Raw genomic sequence first — 22479 nt, 5'->3', positions numbered from 1 at the left:
AGCTAGTGGATAGAATTGTTTTTTAATGGCAGAAACAAATTCATTCCAAGTAGAAATAATTTTACCATGCTTCTTCAAATCATCTTGTGTCCTACCTTCCCACCACACTAGGGTAGTTCCTCCACGGCGTAGGCTAGCCAGCTGAATCTTTCTCCTTTCCGAATCAATGTTTTGCACTCTGCAATATACATCAATCTATCTAATACAATTATCTAGCTTTTTTGCATTTAATTCTCCATCATAAACCAGCAAATCAAACTTCACATTTAATTTAAACAAAGAAGGTTGCTTCTTTTTCTTTTCAGGGCTTTATTTATGTGAAGAAGATGATGAAGATGATGAGGTGATGATGGGGGAGATGGCGGAGAGGGCTTTTCTTCCTTTTCTTTGCCTTCTGGGTGGGCAACCAGAAGAGGTTCTTCTGATCCTCTATCTTGTTTGGAGGTTAAAGAATCTTCACCTCTACCTTTCTTAAATTCTCTTTACATCTCTTCTACCATGGCTCTCATGGTCATAAAGCTTTCCATAAATTGGGCTTATGACTCTCGTGGAGTTTCTTCTGCCATTCTCTTCTAAGAATAGACTCTTCCAATTTCTGGGTTAGCTTCAACCAACTCTCCTTCTCCTAATTTGAGCCTTGTCCTAGTTAACATTCAACAAAAAAAAAAACCTAGCACAAGCTTGTCTAACCTTAGCAACCTAAAGCTCCAATACCACTTGATATGAAATTGATCTAAGAGAATTAATAAGGTATTACAAACTCATGTGCATGGATGTGCCTATGTTATTTTGTGCAATTGATCGATAAGATTGTGAATTACACAGGCAATGAAGCAGTAAAATAAAACATAATAGGCAACACATGTAAACACAACAAGTGTAATAACGAGTTCATCCAATACTCTTGGGCTACGTCTCCTGGTCCAGCCCTCAGTGGTGGCATCTCTATTATGTCTTCATAGCAGAGCTTTTACAACAGTGAGCTCAATTTGAGTCTCACACAATAGATAAAAATCAGTAAGACTATACTGGGATCCCCAAAGTCTCTCTCTTGAGTACACAGACTCTCCTCACTAACTCTCGGTTTATATTGATTACAATAGTATGAGCCCAATCTGAGACTCAATACATGACAGGTGTGCAGAGGAGTTCGCTTGACCCTCTCAAGCCTTCTCTAGAGTACACAGACTCTCTGACTCTCTCTGCCTCTATCTTTAACTTTGGCTCAGCGTTGCCTTTTCTTCTTCAAGTCAGCTCCTAACTTTCTTCTTCTCTCTGCTTTCGGCTTACTACCTACTACTTCGCCTCTCTATTATGTTATTTTGTGGCTTTAAAGCCAATCTACATCCTGACTATTCGTTTCCGCTTCTCGCTTTCCGGTTCCCCTGCCTTTGTCCGTTTGAATCCCCCTGTCTTGTGTAGTCAGTCACAGTATAACGCCTCACAAGGAGGCGGCCACCTATTTCATAACAGATGAGTTTCAGTTCTCTTGGACATATTTGAAACGGTCATTTTTTCCGTTAACTCCAAGAATGCCCATGAAACACGACCTTCTGCCAATGCATCATCCATATTGAACTTCAAATCCTATGTGGTCTTGCTTTATAATCTTTTCAAATCCGGTCATCCATCGGAACATGTCTCCGCCTTTGATTTGGGGGCCCCAAATCCTACGGTTGTCGTTCATATCAGGCGGTTGAGTAGCATAATTTTTACTCGTCCGATGTGAGCAGTTCTCTCTCTCTTCCACCGGGGCGCGTGGCAATCGTTGTATGGCATCGAGCAGAACTTGGTTAAAACCGCTTATCACTCAAAGTCGTCCAATATCTTGCCAGCTTTGTGGAATCCCGCTCCTATGGAACTGAAACAATATTTTCCAAATTATTTCGGGTCTGGGTGCTCAGGGCTTCTCTTCACTGAGAGGTTTTCCTTGCGAATCGCATATCGAAAACTACCTCCGTTGCTTAAATTTGACCCTGCATTTGCTAGTTGGTGTCAGCATGCGTTACCATGGTCTGTCGCTCTGCACGCTAGATCGATGGCCCTCGTGGATCCGCGCTGATCGCCATTGCAACTATCTGAGGATTCCCTCCAATAGCTTGATCTATAAGACTTTGAATCTTTGGCATGATTTTTAAAGAGTTCATGAAAACTTAGAGAGTGTTATAGGATCCATTTGGATCACCAAGGACACTGACACGGAGGCCTATGAGAGCGACTTTGGCTTTTGGTTGTTGTATTGCCTATAACATGAGAGCGACCAGGGGTTAAAAGGCTTAAATCATCAGTGGGACTCAGGGACAGGATGTTTGAGTGGCTGACATGTCACCTGAGGGTGTTGTTACTAATGTAGATGGGTTTGTTTGATATGTTTCGTTGGTTCCATTTCCTTAAGGTCACCAAGGAAGTTGAATCCCTTATATTAGCCTCTCTCCTCGTATGTTTACCCCAACTGGACGGTTGCTTGGGTGGACCTGGCAGGAGGGAGTGTTACAACTGGGTTGTTGTTACATCCATTTCTCAATTTGAATTATGTGGGAACTCCTTTGTTGTTTTGTATCTTTGGGAGGAGGAATCCCCCTTCTGAAATATGTGGATCGCCACTGTTCTGACGACGAGCTGCACTAAACCCGTGATGCTTTGTATGATACTCTATAATTGGATTCAAAGTGACTATTTGTTTTCAAACTCTATTGGGGTGCAAGACCCATTTATGAGTGTATTGAATTGGCCTGAAGGTTATTACATTTAGATGCACAGTGACATCAAAATTAGTCTCTTCATCTGCACAATAATGACCAAAAAACACCACAAGGCAGTGATTCAACCCAATGATCATCTAGATGTCTTACAAGTGGAATTCATAAAGTTAAGAATGCAACAAAATTAACATCATGCCTCTTCCTCCATAGTTATTGACCTTTGGCTAGAGGCTAGAGAAAAACTACATAAACATGAGGAAATTAAGCTTCATCACCAACATTTAGAAGAATTACATTCCTTGGTCAATGGTCCAGTCCTGATTGTAAAATATTTTTTTAGTTCCAACAATATTAATGTAAAGTGTCTCGATCCCAATGATTCAATGAATCCTAGTAGTCATGTCATACTCAAAGATCATATATTAAAATAACTCTTATGTATTGTTGGTTTTGCCTCAATTTTCCATGTGTATGTGAATGTCCATGTCCATGTCTTCTTTGTAGGGGATATGTTTATTACATAAACAACATATGCAACTACTTATGCCCAATACTCATTAAACAAGTTTTTTCCTTGCAACATGCTCCTTGCCATGTTCATAATTGTCTTGTTCTTTCTATCTACTACACCATTATACTGCTGTGTGTATCTAGTTGCAAATTGTCTTCTGATTCCATGTTGTTTGCAGTAATCATGGAATGCCTCAGAATCACATTCTCCACCATGATTTGACCTCAATACCTTGATCTGTTGATCACTTTGGTTCTCTGCTAAGGCTTTGAATGCTTTGAACTTTGCAAACAAATTAGATTTTTGCTTCAGGAATTAAACCCAAGTATTTATGCTAGAATCATAAATGAAAGTGAGGAAGTAACAACTTCCACCAATCAACTGTGTCCTCATAGGTCCACAGAAGTTTGTATGTACTAGCTCAAGAGGCTGCTTTTCTCTGTATGCAACTCCCTTTAGAAAACTTTCACAGTGTTTCTTTCCCAAGATGCAATGCTCACAAGTATTAGAAGGTTATTTGATGGGAGGTAATCCTCTAACCATCTATTTCTGCTGCAACAATATTAAACGAAAGAATTGCAAGTGTCTAAATCAAAAGTTCCACAATCATTAATCATTAGAACATGCAACTATAAAAGAAATGATCTGATCACTATAATTCATAATTAGAGGAAAGCTTTTGTTCTTCGTCATCTTCACCTTTTCTATCAGCTGCTTTCTTGGAGGCTTGTCATATATAAGACACTCTTTTCCTTGAAAAGTAACTTTGTATCATTTTTGCATCAATTGACCAACACTTATCAAATTATGTTTGAGACCAGGGACATAATATACCTCTGAAATTGTCTTCGGCTCCCCTTGCTTGGTCATAATGTTGACCACTCCTTTTCCATCTACATCCACAGTCTTTTCAATCCCCAAATTTATCTCTATCTTCACAGATTGATCCAAATTTGCAACCAAATTCTTGTTTCTTTTCATGTGGTTACAGCAACCATTGTCTAATAGCCACACATTATCAGAAGGCTCATGCATGGTATGGAAAGCTAGGAATATGGAGTTAGTATTATCTATAGTAACATTAGCTCTCTGGTTTCCTTAATCAACTATCCTCTTCCTGTAATCACAGGCATAGTGACAAAATTTATTGTAATAATAACATCTCACCTTTGATTTGTCAAATCTTTGATTATTGTTGAAGCTTTTGCTGTTGCTTCCACTTTCATGTTCATGCTCTTCTCGACCATCTCTTTGACCACCACGGCTTCTGCCTCTCGATCTACCTCTACCTCGACCTCTATCTCTTGAAATAGAAACTGAGCTTTTGAAAGTGATTTCTAAAGTGGAACCCTTATTTCCGTCTATCCTTACCTCATGGGATAGAAGCGATCCCATCAACGCATCAACTCACAATGTTTCCAAATCCTTGGCTTCTTCTATGGCTACTACCACAACATCAAATTTGGTAGAAAAATATTTGAGGACCTTCTCAATCACTGTTTGATCTTTAATATCATCACCATAAATTTTTAACTAATTTATGATAGTCATGACCTGATTCATGAATGAATCGATGCCCTATGTTTCCTTCATCTCCAAACTCTCAAAATATCTTATAATATTCTGCAACTTAACAATATTGACTTTGGCCATAACTTTATAGATTGTCACCAAGGTCTCCCATGCTGCTTTGTTGAAGACATGATCATAATCTTTTGGAACACTTCTCAATCCACTCCTTGCTGGATAAGTTGCAATGCTTGTGCATTTTTTCTTTTTGTCTTTCTTCCATAGTTCCCTCTCTGCATTAGTGAGGGTTCATTCTTCTACTTCATTCTTAAGTTATGGAAACCCAAACTAAACATAATCCCATACATCATTCGCCTTCAACATGGTCGCCATCTTAATGCCTCACACATCACAATCATTCCTTGTAAACGTTGGAAATTGTGATTAAAAACTAGATAAAACCATCTTCGAAAAAAAGTCTCTTCTATTTTATAAAAACACTTTTCTTTTAACTTTATATCAAAAAAAACCTAACCTTTTTCATATACCTTTTAAAAAGGACCATACTAAAACATTTTCCAGTACTTTAAAAACCATTTTAAAAACCTTTTTTTGAAAACTTTAATAAATTAAAAAAAAAACCAGGCCCTTTGATAAATATTTCATAAAATCAATCATTTTCAAAAAGGTTGTCACTAATTCAAAAAACCCACTTTAACATGACTTTGAGAAATAACCCTACGTGACTCCTTTCTAAAACTTTTGTTGCCTTTTCACACTAACACATTGTGAAGTTTAATAGGGTGGCGTGCTAACACTCTTCACGATGATGAAGTCCCGCGTTAGAGCATTCTCTAACGCTACCAACGACAAAGGAAAACCACGTGCTTGCAAAGTGCGGTAAGTTTACGACATGTGGCACGACTCTTCGCTAAACCCTCGTGCGTTATAACACCGTGTATATCAGTGTAAGATGTGTCATATCTCAATCGAGAGAAAATAAATATTTCTCATTTTTTTCCATTTACAGCTGATCCACTTTCCACTTTCCTTGGCTCTTTGTAACCTTGCTCTGATATCAATTTTTTGGAAAAACAGAGGAGGTAAGATACAAAATAACACAAATAATTCACATAATAACACAAGTTGTGGTTCTTTTATTGATCACTAAAAAATTTGATGATTACAATGAATCTGGTGATGGTATTTTCCGACTAGCAACTCACCTAAAATAGCTTGACATACACACTAAATTCAACTTTACCCAAAACTTGACTCGGACTCTCCAAAGTTATCCAACTCTTCATGTGAGAGTAATTAGCTATATTTAACGAAACAGATAGTCAAAAATGTATTAATACCAACAACTCTATTTAACAACTCAAATGTTTCCCTTAGGAGCCAACCATAAGCTAGACTTATATCATCGAACTTTGAATGACTAGGCATACTTTGGTGGAAGGTCAGAGACGATTTGTTTGCTGTCGGTTTCTTCAAAGTGCATTAAAGGCTGGTGCACTAGGCTCCACCTTAATTACGCTGATAGGCATCCCTCCTATTGGAATTGGTTACTTTAATGATTTTACTAATTAAAACTTTTGATCGAATGGACTAAATTTAAAGATGCTAGTATATTCTCGTCGTTGCCATTAAATAAATGGATACAATTCACATCACTAACTTCCTTGCATATCTAAATCACATGTTTAAACCATACTTAAATTAATTTTTTACAAAACATGATTAAAAATTTACTATACCATTTATTAATTGACAGTTATCTAAATTAACAAAAAGTGTAATGATATGGGAAATGAATCAAACTGCAAAATTAAAATTAAAATTTACTATACCACTAATTAATAGCCACGTATCATCATTAACAATCAATAATAAAGAACATGGTGGTACAGTTATGAAAAGTCCTCCATCCTTTGTCGTTGTTAGCAACTTGGCATTCGAGCTTTTGGAATTCCCTCTCGTTAGCATTAAAAACAAATTCCAAAAAATGGCATCCTCCCACATTACAAAATAAAAATAATCGGCCATTGCAACCTGGCACTTCGGTTATGTAACGCAGAAGTTGATCCAGAAACCTGGTGATCTTTTGATAATGACCTTCCCATTTTGATATCAACGCAACTCTCTCCTTCAGTTTGTGGCACACCAAGCACCTGTGACTATCATAAGGTAAAATTTGAATAGGAGTCACGGTCTTCGCAACTCCAGTGGAAGATGGTCCTATGTTAGATGCAGTATTCCAAGAAAGAGTTCCTTTCTCAAATTCAATACTTTCATTCCTCTTTCTTAGACGTAGCTCATCAACACCATTTTCACTAGCAATTATTCCTATTGGTTGGGCAAGCACACGAAAGTGTGTTAGTTTATAGGTTGATAAATAATAAACATAATCCATTAGAAGAATTTGCAAATAAGTTGATACCTGTAACTATTTCCTATTTTGGGTTATGTCCTGTAAGTAACTTCTGAAGCACTATGGTGTCTGGAAAACCTACAAAATTGAGATCTAACAACTTTGATCTCTCAAATGAATTTATCTCCTGAAATCCAAATGAATTTTTCAATGTTGGCTTAAGCTCTGACACCGCTGGGAAAATTAGCTTTTCCACCCCCATGGAATGAAGCAGCGCAATATTTTCGCATAACCCGGCGATTCTTCCCACAAGCGAGGTGGGCTTCTGCTTCGAACCATGATCCTCCAACCACCTTTTTATGCCCTGCCCTGAATGATCAAGATGCAAACAAAATACTGAAGCCCCCTACTTGCACACACATCTACTGCAGACTAAAGAAAAGGCATCCCCATTAAGGTTAATTTTTTACTTGTTGGCCTAAACACTACAGCCCCAAAATATGGTTAGGGTTAATATTAAATTTAATTTGTCCAGAGCTTACTTTATCCTAAGGAGCATGATACATTAGAGAAATCATTAGCTTAACTTTAGTTTTCACTATTAAAAATTGGCTAAGTTTAATATTATTTAAAATTTGTTAGATTTAATATTAGTTAAATTTAATATTTTTTAATAAAATACATTGTTTGATTACTTTTATTGATTATTTTTATATGAGACGTAATTAATGAATATCTTCTAATGGTTGATAACAAATGTATCCCATGAATATTTTTTCCTTGGGTATATTCTAGATAGATAGACTATTTTAATATAAAATCTATTAATGATGGCTTTTATTAGTTATTCTTATATGAAATCTCACTCTTAAAAAAAAAAAATCATGAAAATGAAACAAATAAAATAGATAAAAAATTAATTATAAAATTACTCTATTTTAAATGTGAAAAACACAGTTATATAGATATATATATATATATGAATGGACATATTTACATTATAATACATTGAATTAGTAAATTATAATAACATACATTTATATTAAAATATTAAATTTTAATAAATTTATATTCATTTTAGTATTAAGCAATAACATTATTCAATATTAATAAACAATACTATTATTAAATATATATATATATATATATAATTAATAATATTATAGATAGATAACACAATTTTATAGCAATATTTTTTTATAATTTAACTATAAATAATTTCTGCTTGAAAATATTAAATAACATTGGACATTAATTTAGGCATGTTTACATTAATATATTAATATTAATTATTATAGATAAATGACTTTAAATCAATTATTAATTAATTAATACTATTTAACAAATTAATATAAATTATTAATAAATTAATAAAATTTTATATGGTCAACCATGGTTGAATCTAGTGAAACATGCTTAACCATGTTTATTTTAGTGTTTATAATATTTATCTTAGGGTTTATATACTTGGGTTTATAATATTAGTCCTCTTGGTTTAATATTTTTCCCTTCAGTTCATAATCCCTTGGGTTTTAGTATTAATCCATTGGGTTTATTATTCCCTTGGGTTTATAATATAAATCCCTTGGTTTTATTATTCCCTTAAGTTTATAATATCAATCATGGTCAACCATCATCGTCAATCATAGCCAACCATGGTCGAATGTCGCATTGTGACAAGGATTGTCTCAACATGAAAATCAACCATGTTTATTTATTGTTTATAATATTTAATTTAAGGTTTATATACCTTGGGCTTATAATATTAGTCCATTGGGTTTAATATTATTCCCAATATTAGTCCATTGAGTTTAATATTATTCCCTTGAGTTCATAATCACTTGAGTTTATCAATCCCTTGGGTTCATAATTTAATTTGTCCAAAATTTACTTTATCCTAAGAAGCATGATACATTAGAGAAATTATTAGCTTAACCTTAATTTTCACTATTACAAATTAGCTAAATTTAATATTATACAATATCATTGAAAATTTGTTAGATTTAATATTAGTTAAATTTAATATTTTTTAATAAAATACATTGTTTGATTACTTTTATTAATTACTTTTATATGAGATGTAATTAATGAATATATTCTAATGGTTGATAACAAATTTGTTCCATGAATATTTGTTCCTTGGGTATATTCTAGATAGATAAACTATTTTAATATAAAATCTATTCAATAATGGCTTTTATTAGTTATTCTTATATGAAATCTCACTCTTAAATTAAAAAAAAAAAAAAAAAAATCATGAAAATGAAACAAATAAAATAGATAAAAAAAATAAATAAATAATAAAAATTATAAAATTACTCTATTTTAAATATGAAAAATACAGTTATATATATATATATATATATATATATATATATATATATATATATATACACGAACATATTTATATTATAATGTATTGAATTAGTAAATTATAATAGCATACATTTATATTTAAATTAAATAAATTTATATTCGTTTTGGTATTAAGCAATAACATGATTAAATATTAATAAACAATAATATTATTACAAAAAATATAATAATTAATAATATTATAGATAGATAACACAATTTTATAACAATATTTTTTTATAATTTAACTATAAATAATTTATAATTGAAAATATTAGATAACATTGAACATTAATTTAGGCATGTTTACATTAATATATTAATATTAATTATTATAGATAAATGACTTTAAATCAATTATTAATTAATTAATACTATTTAACAAATTAATATAAATTATTAATAAATTAATAAAATTTTATATGGTTGAATCTAGTGAAACGTTCTTAACCATGTTTATTTTAGTGTTTATAATATTTATATTAGGGTTTATAGACTTGGGTTTATAATATTAGTCCTCTTAGTTCAATATTTTTCCCTTCGGTTCATAATCCCTTGGGTCTTAGTATTAATCCATTGAGTTTATTATTCCCTTGGCTTTATAATATAAATCCCTTGGTTTTATTATTCACTTAAGTTTATAATATCAATCATGGTCAACCATCGTCATCAACCATAACCAACCATGGTTAAACGTCGCATTGTGACAAGGATTGTCTCAACACGAAAATCAACCATGTTTATTTTATTGTTTATAATATTTATCTTAGGGTTTATATACCTTGGGTTTATAATATTAGTCCCTTAGGTTTAATATTATTCCCTTGGGTTCATAATATCAATCCCTTGGGTTTACTATTCCCTTAGGTTATAATATCAATTGTGGTCAATCATGGTCAACCATAGGCAACCATGGCCAACCATAGGCAACCATAGTCAACCATAGCCAATCATGGTCAACCATGGTCGAATGTCGCATTGTGACAAAAAATGTCTCTATATAAAAATCATGGAAAGTCACGGACAATCATGGTCAACCATGGTTGATCATGTTCAACCATGTTTTATAGAATCAAACATGATCAACCATTGATGAACGTCGCAATTTGACAAAGATTGTCTCAATATGAAAACAACCATGGTGTGTTGTCACATTGTGACAAAGATTGGCATGATATCAAAATCAACCATGGTGAACCATAGCCCAACATCACATTGTGATAAGGATTGTCTCACTATGAAAATCAAACATGGTCAACCATGTTTATTTTAGTGTTTATAATATTTATCTTAGGGTTTATACACCTTAGGTTTATAATATTAGAAGTATTGTCTCAAAATGGAAATCAAAGATTAAACTAGGGTTTAATATTATTCCCCTAGGTTTATAATCCCTTGGGTTTACCATGGTTGAATGTTGCATTATGACAAATATTGTCTCAATATGGAAATTAACCATAGTAAACCATGGTCCAACATTGCGTTACAAATATTGTCTTGATATGAAAATAAATCATGGTCAATCGTGGTCAACCACGGTCCAACATCACATTCTGAAAAGGATTGTCTCAATATGGAAATCAACCATGGTTAACCATGGTCAACTGTGTTTATTTTGGGTCTATAATATTTATGTTAGGCTTCATATACCTTGGGTTTATAATTTTTATCCCTTAGGTTTATTGATCTAAGGGTTCATATTCCTAGGGTTTAATATTATTCCCTTAGGTTTATAGTCCCTTGGGTTTACCATGGTCAAATGTTACATTGCAACAAATATTATCTCAATATGTAAATCAACCATGGTCCAACGTCGCGTTCTCACAAGTATTGTCTCCATATGAAAATCAATCATGGTCAAACATGGTTTACCATGGTCCAACGTTGCATTGTGACAAGGGTTGTCTTGATATGGAAATCAACCATGGTCGAAAATGCCTATTTTAGGGCTTATAATATTTTAGTTTGGGTTTGTAATTTTTATCCGTTGGGTTTGTAATATCAATCTCTTGGTTTTTATTGATATAAGGGTTCACATTCCTAGGGTTTAATACTATTTCCTTAGGTTTATAGTCCCTTGGGTTTTTAGTATTAATCCCAAGGGTTTGTTATTCCCTTGGGTTTATAATATCAATCATGGTCAACCATGGTCCAACGTCACATTGTGACAAATATTGTCTCAATATGAGAATCAACCATGGTCAACCATGGTGCAATGTTGCATTGTGACAAATATTCTCTCTATTTGAAAATCAATCATGGTAAAGCATGGTCAACCATGTTCCAACGTCACATTGTGACACGGATTATGTCAATATGAAAATCAACCATGGTCAATTATGTTTATTTTAGTGTTTATAATATTTATCTTAGGGTTTATATACCTTGTCTTTGTAATATTAGTCCCTTGGGTTTAATATTATTCAACCATGGTCCAACGTCCCATTCTGACAAAGATTGTCTCGATATGAAATTCAAACATGGTTGACCATGTTAAATGCCCTTGGGTTTATTAATCCCTTGAGTTTAAAATATTAATTCTTAGGGTTTATTAATCTATCCTGTGTTTTATATTAGTTTGTTGGGTTTATTGATTCCCCAAATTTATTAGTCACTTGGGTTTATTAATCCTTTGTATTTATAATATTAATCTGTTGGGTTTACTATTTCCCTTGGGTTTACCATTTCCTTGGGTATATAATATTAAATGCTTGGATTTATTTGTTCTTTAGTTTATAATATTAATAATTCATTGGGTTTACCATTTAATCCCTTGGGTTTATTAATGCCCAATATAAAGGGTTAAAAAATAGTCCTAATGTTTAATATTAATCCCTTAGGTTTACAATGTTTATCCCTTCGATTTATTAACATGTTGGGTTTATAATATTAACAATCCCTAGGGTTTACTAATCCCTTGGGTTAATAATATTCATAGTCATGTGGGTTTATCAATACTTTGGGTTTAAATATTGATTCCTAGGCTTTATTAATCCCTTTTGTTTTTAATATTGATCCCTTACGTTTTTTTATCCCTTATGTTTCTAATATTTTTCCCTTCGGTTTACTAATTCCTTGGGTTTATAATATTAAATGCTTGGGTTTTTTCGTTCTTTAAGTTTATAATATTAATAATTCCTTTGGTTTATCATTTAATCCCTTCAGTTTATTAATCCCATGAGTTTAAAATATTAATTCCTAAGGTTTCCTAATCATTTGGGTTTTTAATATTAGTTTGTTGGTGATGAGCCCCAGAAATGGGTAATTATATGGGCTCATTTTGCCTCTTATTTCGACTTAATCCACCATTCTCATTAGTTTATTGCATGTTTTTGAATATATTTATGCTAATAGAGTGAATTGGGTTAGTCATTTTGCCATGTAGTCTAATGTGTGCTTTATGCAGATTTTTTGGTCAATTTTGGACAAAGTTAAGGGATTTATGAGCAAATGGCAGCCAAAACTTGATGAAAACAAGGAAGATAATTTGTAGGGGGTGTCTCCTTCATTTATGACCCTTTCCTCAAATCCTCCATCATCAACTCAAAGCACAAAGGTCCACATTGATGCATCCAAGGGATAGCCGAGCAAGTAAAGAAGGACTATTGTTTATCTCCAGTTCTGGGAAGCCGAGTTTCTTGATTTTATGAGGATTGTTGGAGGACTCCATTTTTATAAATAAGGGGGCTTCGAGCCTCATTAGTTTAGCCAGTCATTAGTAGAATTTTCGCACTTTTGTGCAACACTTGTTCAGCGTATTTTCGAGTTCTTTTTTGAGAACAGTTTATGTAATGTGACTGTTATTTTTGACAATGAAGATGAAACAATTTTTGAGCCAGCACTAATCTCTTTCAGAGGGCTGAAGCTCTTGGGTTATGGCCCAACCCAAGTTTCCTAACAACTCCTACTTTTTACTTATATGTTTCTGCTTCAGTTCATGAGTTAATTTATGTTACATAGATTCATTTTACTTTGTTAGATTAGGTTGTTTTTGATGGTTTGCATAGCTGTTTTTTGTTTCAGTTGCTCAAGTCGGTTACAACAGTGACAGAATAAGATTCAAAAAGGCCATAAACAGGCCCTGGTCTCCTTTCTCCCTTGCTGGGACTATGATTTGAGGTCAAGGCACTACTGCTGCCACCAAAAACATAGTTTTTCCCTTCCATGCAGCTGCTAGTGTGATGAATTGATTTGGAAAGATTGATATGTTGATTCAGATTCAGTTGCCTAGATCATTTCTTGTTTTTTTCCAATAGATCTCTTTGCATTCTTTTCTATTCAAAGGTTACTGTTCAACATTTTCTGTTTGTAGGTCAGAAATTAGGTCAAGCTAGAGAAATTTTTGTTTTCATAGTATAGTTAGTTCTTTCTTTGATCAATTTTTGTAAGTAGATGTGTAGATCTCTTGCAGGACACCTAAGCTCACCATACATCCATAAAACAGACAGAACTAGCTCACTTCTCATAGATTTCCCAAGTCATTCGCAATATTTCGCCAATCTGCCCTAATTTCTGCATTTTTCTCCATAAGCTTTCCTCTCATCATTTGAACAAATCCAACCATCATGTTCGTTCTTGATCTTCCTTAACAAGTTCTAGGCACCTCAAAACCTTCATCTAGCCTTCAGTTACACTTTCCCATCATTTTTACACCTTCAAAACTCCAAAAATAGCTCTTGGCCTCCTCTTGTAGATCCTCCTATAAATCCCCTACAGCCTCCTGTAGAATTTCCTATGAGTGATTTTTCGAAGTCTGATCGCTATGAAAGTCTTCAGAAAGGTACTAGGGGCTTCTTAGGACCTCTCCACACCTCCCTCCACCTCTACAAAAGCCAAATCCATCTTCCTTCGCAGCCGAACCTCTACACAACCCCATCTAGATAAATCACAAGCATAATAATTCCACATAAAAACACTCAAAAGCACAAAAAGATGTTTTCTTCTCATTTCTTTTTAGAAGTAGCTTGAATAAATGCAATTTACCTTTTCAGTAGTCAATGGCACTCATTTCATCAGTTTTCATCTCTTTTCCTGCAAAAGTAGGGTTAGTGGGTAAATTAGGGTTTGCTAGGGTTTGTGTTACATTTCAGTTTTCCTTCTCTTTCTACAAATAGAATAGCCTCTGTAGAGTTAGCTTTCTTTCATCACAATTAAAAGCTTCTTCTGAGAATTCATAGAAGTTGGCTTAAGCTCCTAGCGAACTTGTGCCAACTGACCAAGTGACAGCCTGCAGTAAGAGCTAGTACTTGTGCATACAGCACCGTCACTTCCAAGTTTGTTACGAACTACCGGGTTGATAAAAGTAAAGTAGGAAGCCCCAGGAGTTGCAGCATTATTGCTGCAATACTGGTGCTCACCAATTTTTGGCGTCGTTGCTGGGGAAGCATTAGAGTATTTTTTTATTACTATTTTCTTTTATTTTCTACTGCAACATTCTGCTAAGTAGTTTATTTCAGCAAAAGCAGAGTAGCTGTTTCATTTCAATTCTGCAAAAGTAGATTAGGCATTTCCTGCTTTCATTTCAATTCTGGAATTTCAATTCTGCAAAAGTAGATTATGCATTTCTTGTTTTCATTTCAATTCTGCAATTTCCATTTCATCAAACGTAGATTAGTCATTTCCTGCTTTCATTTCAATTCTGTAATTTACATTTCAACAAACGTAGATTAGTCGTTTCCTGCTTTCATTTCAATTCTGCAATTTCCATTTCAACAAACGTAGATTAGTCATTTCCTGCTTTCATTTCAATTCTGCAATTTCTATTTCAGCAAATGTAGATTAGTCATTTCCTGCATTCATTTCAATTCTACAATTTCCATTTCAGCAAAAGTAGATTAGTCATTTCCTTGCTCTCATTTCGATTCTGCAATTTCATTTCAACAAGTTCATTTCAGTTAGTTGCAATTTGTTGTTCAATCCATTTCAGTTTTGCAGGTACAAGCATAAAAAAAATAAAAATAAAAAAATCACCCAAAAAGAGATTTCCTTTCATGCCTCATAGGAACAGAGATAATTCAAGAAAATTCCTACCCAACACCACCACCACATCACACAGTCACCCTTCTCTCTTCTTTAGTGGCAGTGATCCAGAAGAACCTATAGGTGAACTACCAGAGATATAAGAATATCCTATAGTAGAAGAAGAGCAAGAAACCATCCCTCCTGAGACCATGGCTGAAAACAGAAACGTTAGAAGGAATGGGGAAAGAGTAGAGGGTACCTTTCCTATTTGAGAGACCAACGGGGACACTAAAATGAAGAACATAAGTCCTTAAACCTTACCTCACTTCCATGGGTTGACTACAGAAGATCTTGACACCTTTTTGTTTGAATTTATTGTTATTTGTCGAACTTATGACTATGCAGAAGATGAGCAGAAGTTGAAATTGTTTCCTTCTACCCTCAAGGATGCAACATTGCGTTGGTTCATGGGGTTACCTGGCAACAACATTACAACTTGGGCTCAGATGCAGCAAGCCTTTAATAACAAATACCAGGACTACTGTAGGTCAAAGGATACCAAAGAAGAAATCTTCCGAATGACCATGGGAAGTGATGAATCCTTGAAAGATTATGAAGAGAGGTTTCAGCTCAGTTATAAAAGGGCCAGGTGCACACTTGATCCCGAACCTCTGAAGTTGGTCCTGCTCAGAGGGGTCCCGAAAGACCTTCTAGATACCCTCCATTTGCTGGCTAGGGGGACATCTACCAACTACCTTATGATGACATAAAGACTGTGTTTAGAAACCATTCTAGGGCAGCCAGAAAGAGAGGGAGGGGAAGTCAACCCTTAGCCAGTACATCCTCATCCAGTTCATCCCTTAGAGGTGAATTTGAAAATCTGCTGGAAGATTTCAAAAGCGAGATGAGGTAGACCCTTGCCATGCAAATGGATACCTTGCATATCAAAAGAAAACAAGAGGAAGCAGAGAGGGCTTTGGCCATCTTTTGTCCTAGGTGCACCAAAAGGCATCCTAGGAACGAAAGTCCATTGAACTCTATAGAAGTTTGTTCAGTCTGTGCAGAAGAACATTCTACGAATCAGTGCCCTTCCTTGCCCGGACTTAAAGCTGCATACTAGGCGGCAGAAGGGGCCACTGAGCCACTTTATTTCATGAACCAAAGGAGGCCACATGGGCCCAGACCTTACCAGCAGGGGATGCAAGGGACATCCCAGACATATTACAACCCCAATCAAGCCACTTCCATGCCTTCTTGGGGTCCCCCTACTCATCCTTCTTGGTCCACACCCCCTCCTTGGTCATATCCATCTTAATACCATGCTCAACCAACTACTCATTCATTTCACTCTTATGCTCATCCAAAGCCTTAGTGGAATGCACCTCATCAGGGGTGGAGGCCCCAGTACAACTCTCCTCCCACTCTTTTGCCTCCACCACCTACTCAACCACAACCATTGCCTCCTTCTCCACCAAGGGAACCCCAAATACCTGCTCAACCAAATCCGAACCCGAATAACAGACAGGCCCAGCAGGTATATAGTGGGGAACATCATGCCCGACCTATTTTGTGGAGAATTAGGAGATTAACCTACGATCTGGGAAGGCTCTCCTAGATAACCAACCTCCCCCTAAGGAGGATGAGGAAGAAAAAGAGGAAAGTGAACCAAAAGCCATTCCACCCTTTCCTGAGAGATTATCTGGAACAACACAACCTACCCCAGAAGAAACTGAACTTCTGGGAGAATTGAAATAGTTATGTGTAAAGATAGTAATTCTCCAAGCCATAAAGGATGTGCCTATATACAACAAGATGATCAAGGAGAAGTGCTTCAGGCACCCAGGCAAGCGCAAGAGAGATGCTCCAACTATTAACGTCATAGGACAACTGTCCGACTTGATGTTGGGGCAGGTAATTTATTTGAAATATCTAGACCTTGGAAGTCCTGTAGTCGATGTCCACATCAATGGCACCATAATCCCCCATACCCTGATTGATCTAGGGGCTACCATTAATGTGATGACCAAGGACACTATGCTCAAGCTCAACCTTCTGGGCTCCCTGAGAAAGACCACAATAGTACTACAGTTAGCAGATCGCTCCACCATGACTCCTGAGGGGATTATGGAAGATGTAATTGTCTCCATCGATTCTTGGGAGTACCCTGCTGACTTCCTGGTTCTCCAACCAAAGGCAAAGCTCACTGGGTATCCTCTCATCCTGGGAAGACCTTGGTTGGATACTGCAGATGTCTACATCAATTGTCGAGCTGGTAACATGGCAATCAAGAATGGGCATATGTCCAAACAATGAGTCCTATATCCTCCTGCCCAACCTTTGTTAGAACATGATTTACCTCTCTGGTTGGAGGAGGAAGATAAGGATGAAGTCTATTCTGCACCACTATGTGCAATGGAAGTTACCATGGGGGGGGGGGCACAAACCAAGGATGATCTTATTGAAAACTTGATTCAGAATCCGCCCCCCAGTGTGTTGCCATTAGAAGAGCTGGTGGAAGAAACCCAAGCCAATCCATTAGTTGATCTCTGTGTGGCTAATCCAACCTCTCCAAGTTAAGAATGTGGAATTCGGCCCAGAAAGAACCTTGAAGATCAACTCATCTCTATCCACCTCTCAGGAGAAAGAACTGTGTAGCTTATTGAGAAACCACTTGGATGCTTTTGCTTGGAGCTATAAGGAGATGAAGGGAGTGCACCCTTCAGTCTGTACTCATCACATTTGCATTAAGGAAGATTGAAAACCAGCCAGGTAGCCTCAAAGGAGGATGAATCCAACCCTTAAGGACATTATCAAAGAAGAACTGCAAAAGTTACTGGATGTAGGATTCATCTACCCTATCTCTGACAGAGAATGGGTCTCTCCTTTGGTGCTAGGGCCAAAGAAAAATGGGAAGTGGAGAATCTACGTCAATTATCGGGAACTAAACGAGGCCACCAAGAATGACCATTTTCCTTTGCCTTTCATAGATTAAGTGTTAGATGGCCTGGCAGGTAAGAAGTTCTTCTCCTTCCTAGATGGGTTTAGTGGGTACAACCAGATCCAAATCAGCCTGGAAGACCAAGATAAGACCACTTTCACTTTCTCTTGGGGTACCTTTGCATATCGGGTCCTTCCTTTTGGATTGTGCAATGCTCCAGCCACTTTGCAGAGAGCAGTATTGAGTATATTTGCTGAACTAGTTCATGATGCAGTGGAAATCTATATGGATGACTTTACCCCTTATGGTTCTAACTTCCAGGAAACTTTGTCTAACCTGGGAAAAGTTTTGGACAAGTGTATTGAGATGAACCTATCCCTCAGTCCTGAAAAATGTGAGTTCCTGTTGACTGAAGGGACCGTGCTAGGTCATGCAATCTCTCGGCAAGGATTACAGGTGGACCCCAACAAAATTGCCATCATCCAAAGGGTCCCACCTCCTCAAAAGGTAAGAGATGTTCAAAGTTTCCTAGGTTTAGCAGGGTATTATAGAAGATTCATTAATAATTTCAGTAAGGTAGCCTCTCCATTGTTTGGTCTCTTGGGAAAAGATGTTGAGTTCATATGGACTGACAATTGTCAAGAGGCTCTGGATACCTTGAAAAGTAAACTGGTGACTGCCCCAATTTTGAGAGGTCCAAATTGGGCCCTACCTTTCCACATTCATACAAATGCCTCGAACAAAGTGATAGGAGAAGCCTTAAGGCAAGTTGATGAGAATTTTCCTTATGCCATATATTTTGTAAGTAAAAACTTGTCAAACGCATAATTAAACTACACTATAACTAAAAAGGAGATCCTAGTTGTAGTCTATTCCCTAAATAAGTTCAGACACTACATCACCGGCTATCAAACATTTGTACACACTGATCATACTACAATTAGGTATTTGATGAACAAACTGGATGTAAATGCTCGCATTATTAGATGGTCTCTTTTATTGCAGCAATTTGATTTAACCATTGTTGATAAGCTGGGTAAGGAAAATGTTGTTGCTAATTTTTTGTATAGAATAGATCTACCTGTAGGTGAAGAAGAAATGGTAGATGATCAAATGCCAGATGAACACCTATTTTCTATCTTAGTACTCTCTCCCTGGTTTTCTGATATAGAAAATTACTTAGTTTTAGCACAGTTCCCACCACACCTATCCTCAAAAGAGAAGAGAAAGATCGTGAGGAAAAGTGCCCCATTCACTTAGATTGGGGGAAGTCTCTTCAAACTTGGCCCAGATCAGGTTTTGAGGAGATGTGTCAAGGACGAGGAAGTTTTTGACATTCTCCTAACCTGTCATGATGGGCCCTGTGGGGTCCATTTTGCAGTAAAGAGGACTGCCTTCAAAATCCTGCAAGCGGGTTACTATTGGCCCACTCTTCATCAAGATGTAAGGAAATATATCATCCAATGTGACCGATGTCAAAGGATGGGGAAACTTACTCCAAGGGATGAGATGCCCCTGTAACCTCAAGTGACTTTCGAGCCACTTGAGAAGTGGGGCATGGACTTTGTGGGTCCTGTCAATCCTCCTTCAAAGCAGAAATCTTACATCATTGTGTGCACTGATTATCTGACAAAATGGGCAGAAACAAAGGTGATCAAGGCAGCAACAGAAGAAAAAGTAGCTAAGTTTTTGAGAGAGAATATATTCTACAAGTTTTGATATCCAAGAGAATTAGTCACAAATCAAGGGAGTCAATTTACCTCCAATCTGATTGAAGACCTGCTCACACATCACAAAATTAAGCACAGAACTTCCACCCCTTATCATCCACAAGCAAATGGACAGGTGGAAGTCACTAACAGAGCTTTGGAAGGGATTTTGACCAAGGTAGTGAGCAGCAGTAGAAAAGATTGGGCAGATCGATTGGTTGAGGCCACCTAGGCCTATAACACCACCTGGAAGACCACCACAGGGTTCACACCCTATGAGCTGGTCTATGGGAAGAAGGCTTTGCTGTCAATAGAATTTGAATATAACACACTAAGGATGGCAGCTCAGTTGGACCTAGATCTCAGCCATGCACAAAAGGAAAGGTTACTTCAGCTAAATGGATTGGATGAACAAATATTGTAGGCCCTTCTCCACTCAGAGGTAGTCCAGCTTCAAAGGAAAATATGGCATGATAGATACCTCAAAGAAAAACAATTTCAGGAAGGAGATTGGGCGCTACTGTATGATTCAAGGTATAAATATTTCAAGGGAAAACTGAGGACAAGATGGTTGGGACCATGCACAGTAGAAAGGTGCAATGACAATGGTTCAGTTCTAATCAGGACCATCGATGAAGAAGCCATCCCCATGCTTCTCAATGGGCATAGGTTGAAAATTTATAGGAAGCCCCTCAAACATTCTTTGAGAATTTGAGTAAAACAGTGTTGGTAGTGGAGCAAGTCTCTGCCTCCACTCCACCCACACTCTAAAAAAAAACAGAAAAGAAAAATGAGGAGAATAAAAGATCCCTGGGTGAAAACCTCCCCTTGGAGGCACCCAGGGCAGGCAGTGAGGGTGAAAACCTCCTGGGGTGCCCCAACTATCTCTTAAAAAAAAAGAGAGAGAAAAAAGAAAAGCAGGGAAAAAAAGAAGAAAAAACAGGAACAGAAAAATTAACTTCTTTTTAATGCATTGCAGATTGCAGGAGGGCCACAGAAGGAAAAGGAACATGGTCAAGCCAAATACACATATGATAGATCATTTCTCCATCGCTATTGTCTTTTCCCAGTCCCTGGTCTCACTTGTTCTGGAAATTATGCATCCTACAAGAAGCTTTGTGCATTCTATAGGAGGCTCTTGTAGAAACCACAGAGAGCTCGAAATCAAGTCCAGAAAAGGATAAGAGGGCTAGAAACTTGTCCAAAAGACCTGTGGACCCCCCTTGCCATAATTCATCCTCCTAACTCTCCATTCCATACCTGTGCCACTGCATTTCCACTCGCTTCTTTCCTCCCTGCACAAGAAAACACAGAAATCTTGTTTCTTTTGTTAAAAAAAAATGAAGAATAAAACAGTAGCATCCTTAGCTTATCTCTTACCTGGTGCATACCAATTGCTTTTCCTTGGCTGACAAAAGCTTCCTCAACTATCTCTCCAGTCCCTGTTCAAGCCTCAGCCAAAATTTTTTGGGGGAGAAGTAGTTACAGGAAATCCTGCAGGATTCCTATAACAGCTGATCCCCTTAAAAATCAAGCTCCAGAGGCAGGGTTAGTGCAGCCACAAATGAAAAAACACATAAGGAACCGGTCCTGGTTAAAGATCACCAGCATGAGGTAGCCAAGCCACGGGCACCATTAGCAGCAGTCCGTGAACAAAACGCCAAAGTCTAAGCATGCAACAACATGGTAGCGACTAACGGATAAGTGACTAAACTCGTTCCTCTGTTGCATGAGTATAATTTAAAAACTGTATGGATAAGTGAGATGGTTGTGATTAAATGAGATCGGTGGCCAGCTAACTGGCCACCCTTGTCTAGATCAAACAGTGCCTCGCCTAGTTTAAATAGCGCTCAGTGGGTGCACTCGACACGTGTGTTCAGTCAACTCGAGAAAAACTCAAAACAAGTAGTGGCGGCGTATAACAGGAATGCTGGAAGTGATTGCGGGTAGGTGGCAAAAGTTTCATAATGGCATTGAAGTAGGTACCAACAGTCCGGGTGGGGATAACGTACCCTTCCTGCCACCTCACCTCGTCACCACAGAACACTCCTGTAAGCTTAAGTATGCTGCAGACGACCGCCTCCACCACCTTTGTTTTAATTGTATCGACGAGTTCTCGGTTGTAGCAACCTACCTACCACCTCCAGAACCTCAAAACAGTTGCTCTCCATCAGTTTCAGAACCCTTCCGCTTATCGGGCTCTACAGGAGCATTATCAGACTCTACAGGAGCGGAAACACAGTCCTACAGGAGCCCTTCTACAGGAGGGCCAGTGAGCAGCATCACAGAGGAAAATTCGGGATTTTTATGGAAAATTCAAGCTCAAAAAGGTAGGCTCAGTAAAACCCACTCTGCATTTCCATATATATACAAAAGGTGGTGGGATTCGAAGTGAAGTATTGAGTTGAAAAGAAGGGAAA

General features: G+C 36.7%; 1 protein-coding gene across 1 annotated transcript in view; it reads left to right on the top strand.

Annotated features, from left to right (window-relative positions):
* The window catches only part of LOC149261609 (putative RNA-dependent RNA polymerase 3), a 142415-nt gene extending 121212 nt beyond the window's left edge, over positions 1-21203 (top strand). Inside the window, exon 9 of the mRNA XM_089369936.1 lies at positions 21039-21203. Coding sequence (XP_089226062.1) covers positions 21039-21203 — 165 coding nt within the window. The remainder of the gene's footprint in view (positions 1-21038) is intronic.
* Positions 21204-22479: the final 1276 nt, after the last annotated feature.

This window comes from Pinus tabuliformis, chromosome 6, assembly GCF_031772625.1.
Source record: "Pinus tabuliformis cultivar Carrire ecotype Pingquan chromosome 6, CPIR1, whole genome shotgun sequence".
NCBI classification, from domain to species: domain Eukaryota; kingdom Viridiplantae; phylum Streptophyta; class Pinopsida; order Pinales; family Pinaceae; genus Pinus; species Pinus tabuliformis.
Note: the sequence above shows the minus strand (reverse complement) of the source record. Positions and strands in the feature narration are given on the sequence as shown.